Below are 3,673 nucleotides of genomic sequence, written 5' to 3' on the forward strand. Positions count from 1 at the left end.
CGGATGTGGCTCCTCCCGCTCTCGTCGGTCCCAAGTCCCGGCTCTCTGTTTTTCTCTCTCTCGGCTCTCGCTTTGTCTCTCTCTCTCTCCTCTCCCCCCTTTGTCGGCTTGCTCCGTCATCGGGCACTTGGCAGAGCGGCGCCGGGACAAAGCCAGGTGACTCGTCCCCACCCCACCGCTGCGCACCGTCCTCGGGGTTGCCGGCGAACCGCGAACTCGCAAGTCCCGCCGCGCGCGGCAGCCACGGAGACCGACCGGTCCTGGAGCCCGCGACTGCCACCCCTTCCCGTAGTACGGCCAGACTAGTCCTGGCCCAGGCGCGCCTCCAAGGAAGGAGACCGGAGTCGAGCGGGGAGGCGCACGGGGGCTGGCCGCCTTTTACCATGACGTCACTGGAGGCAGCGGGAAACAGCGACCCCTTGGAGCAGGTGTGCAGCCGGAAGGGCGAAGAGGTCTACCTCGACACCGCCAGACACCCGCCAAGTCCCTTCGGAGCCGGGTAGACGTGCTGCCAGACGTCCAGCCGGGGCCGGGCAGGGATGCAGGCCCGAAGGCGAGCCGGGGCCGGAGACCTGCCGCCCGAGGCCAGCCGGAGCCGGGTAGACGTGTTGCCCGACGTCCAGAGGGGGCCGGGCAGAGATGCAGGCGCGAGGACGGCACCTGCCGGGAAGACCTGGTGCCCGAAAGCCGGCGGGTAGACCTGCTGCCCGGGAACGGGCGGGTAGACCTGGTGCCCGAGAGCCGGCGGGTAGACCTGGTGCTCTATTGCCGGCGGGTAGACCTGGTGTCCGAGAGCCGGCGGGTAGACCTGGTGCTGAGAAGCCGGCGGGTAGACCTGGTGCCCGGGAACGGGCGGGTAGACCTGGTGCCCGAGAGCCGGCGGGTAGACCTGGTGCCTGGAAGCCGGCGGGTAGACCTGGTGCCCGGGAACGGGCGGGTAGACCTGGTGCCCTATTGCCGGCGGGTAGACCTGGTGCCCTATTGCCGGCGGGTAGACCTGGTCGCCGAAGACCGGCGGGTAGACCTGGTCGCCGAAGACCGGCGGGTAGACCTGGTCGCCGAGAGCCGGCGGGTAGACCTGGCACCCGCGAGCCGGCGGGTAGACCTGATGTCCGCAAGTCGGCGGGCAGAGCCGAGGCCCGAAAAAAGCCTTTCCCGCCTAACAACCAACCGCAGGGGCCGGGTAGACCTGTTCGGCGGAAAAGAGGCGGCAAAACCCGGTGCCCGCGGGCGTGAGGCTGCGGCCGGTGCCTATCTCGCCCACTTTCAGAGAGTCCCAGCTACTCCCCCCGTTTACCCGCACTTCCTGGAATCGCTTGCCTTTGGCATTCAGAACAGTGGGCACTCGAGCGCTGGAAAAGGAGTGGGCGGGCCGACGTGTGAGGCGAAAAGGGGCGGTTTAGAAGCGGTTCCGAAAGCTCCGGGTTAGAGCTGGTCTCGCAGAGGAGAGGAAGAGACGCGCTTACCCAAAGACGGCGGGTAGACCTGGTCGCCGAAAGACGGCGGGTAGACCTGGTCGCCGAAGACCGGCGGGTAGACCTGGTCGCCGAGAGCCGGCGGGTAGACCTGGCACCCGCGAGCCGGCGGGTAGACCTGATGTCCGCAAGTCGGCGGGCAGAGCCGAGGCCCGAAAAAAGCCTTTCCAGCCTAACAACCAACCGCAGGGGCCGGGTAGACCGGTTCGGCGGAAAAGAGGCGGCAAAACCCGGTGCCCGCGGGCGTGAGACTGCGGCCGGTGCCTATCTCGCCCACTTTCAGAGAGTCCCAGCTACTCCCCCCGTTTACCCGCACTTCCTGGGATCGCTTGCCTTTGGCATTCAGAACAGTGGGCACTCGAGCGCTGGAAAAGGAGTGGGCGGGCCGACGTGTGAGGCGAAAAGGGGCGGTTTAGAAGCGGTTCCGAAAGCTCCGGGTTAGAGCTGGTCTCGCAGAGGAGAGGAAGAGACGCGCTTACCCAAAGACGGCGGGTAGACCTGGTCGCCGAAGACCGGCGGGTAGACCTGGTGCCCGGGAACGGTCGGGTAGACCTGGTGCCCTATTGCCGGCGGGTAGACCTGGTGCCCTATTGCCGGCGGGTAGACCTGGTCGCCGAAGACCGGCGGGTAGACCTGGTCGCCGAAGACCGGCGGGTAGACCTGGTCGCCGAGAGCCGGCGGGTAGACCTGGCACCCGCGAGCCGGCGGGTAGACCTGATGTCCGCAAGTCGGCGGGCAGAGCCGAGGCCCGAAAAAAGCCTTTCCCGCCTAACAACCAACCGCAGGGGCCGGGTAGACCTGTTCGGCGGAAAAGAGGCGGCAAAACACGGTGCCCGCGGGCGTGAGGCTGCGGCCGGTGCCTATCTCGCCCACTTTCAGAGAGTCCCAGCTACTCCCCCCGTTTACCCGCACTTCCTGGGATCGCTTGCCTTTGGCATTCAGAACAGTGGGCACTCGAGCGCTGGAAAAGGAGTGGGCGGGCCGACGTGTGAGGCGAAAAGGGGCGGTTTAGAAGCGGTTCCGAAAGCTCCGGGTTAGAGCTGGTCTCGCAGAGGAGAGGAAGAGACGCGCTTACCCAAAGACGGCGGGTAGACCTGGTCGCCGAAAGACGGCGGGTAGACCTGGTCGCCGAAGACCGGCGGGTAGACCTGGTCGCCGAGAGCCGGCGGGTAGACCTGGCACCCGCGAGCCGGCGGGTAGACCTGATATCCGCAAGTCGGCGGGCAGAGCCGAGGCCCGAAAAAAGCCTTTCCAGCCTTACAACCAACCGCAGGGGCCGGGTAGACCGGTTCGGCGGAAAAGAGGCGGCAGAACCCGGTGCCCGCGGGCGGGAGGCTGCGGCCGGTGCCTATCTCGCCCACCTTCAGAGAGTCCCAGCTACTCCCCCCGTTTACCCGCACTTCCTGGAATCGCTTGCTTTTGAATTTCAGAACAGTGGGCACTCGTAGCGCTGGAAAAGCAGCGGGCAGGCCGAGGTGTGAGGCGAAAAAGGGCGGTTTAGAAGCGGTTCCGAAAGCTCCGGGTTAGAGCTGGTGCCGCAGAAGAGAGGCGGAGACGCGCTTTCCCAAAGGCGGCGGGTAGACCTGTTCGCCGTAAAGAGGCGGGTAGACCTGTTCGCCGAAAGACGGCGGGTAGACCTGGTCATCGAAACACGGCGGGTAGACCTGGTCGCCGAAACGCGGCGGGTAGACCTGGTCTCCGAACACCGGCGGGTAGACCTGACGCCATAGAGCCGGCGGGTAGACTTGGTGCCCGAAAACTGGCGGGTAGACCTGGTGCCCGGGACCGGGCGGGTAGACCTGGTTCCCGAAAACCGGCGGGTAGACCTGGTCCCGAAAGCCGGCGGGTAGACCTGGTGCCCTAGAGCGGGCGGGTAGACCTGGGGCCCGAAAGCCGGCGGGGAGACCCGGCAGCCCCAGATCGGGCGGGTAGACCCAGTTCCCCAGAGGAGACCGGGAGGCCCGGTCGCCGAGAGGCGGACGTTACACCTGGTGCCCGAGAGCGGGCGGGTAGGCGAGGCGCCCGGGAGGAGGCGGGCAGGCGGAAACGACACGTCTGGGCGTGGCAGCCGAAAGCAGAGACGGGGAGGCGCCAGAGTTGCCGTCTCGCGCCAGAGTTCTCGTCTCGTCCCGTCCCGTCCCCTCAGCCGCCGCGCAGAGCCGGCGAGACCCGGCAGCCTCGTCCCGCCCCGGCCCCGG

General features: G+C 67.3%; 1 protein-coding gene across 1 annotated transcript in view; it reads left to right on the forward strand.

Moving 5' to 3' along the window:
* The window catches only part of LOC139669549 (collagen, type I, alpha 1a-like), a 6,964-nt gene extending 4,041 nt beyond the window's left edge, over positions 1-2,923 (forward strand). Inside the window, exons 6-8 of the mRNA XM_071550049.1 lie at positions 1-428; positions 473-991; positions 2,906-2,923. The exon at positions 1-428 is cut by the window's left edge and continues 677 nt beyond it. Coding sequence (XP_071406150.1) covers positions 1-428; positions 473-991; positions 2,906-2,923 — 965 coding nt within the window. The remainder of the gene's footprint in view (positions 429-472; positions 992-2,905) is intronic.
* The last annotated feature ends 750 nt before the right edge of the window (positions 2,924-3,673 follow it).

This window comes from Pithys albifrons, chromosome 3, assembly GCF_047495875.1.
Source record: "Pithys albifrons albifrons isolate INPA30051 chromosome 3, PitAlb_v1, whole genome shotgun sequence".
NCBI classification, from domain to species: Eukaryota; Metazoa; Chordata; class Aves; order Passeriformes; family Thamnophilidae; genus Pithys; species Pithys albifrons.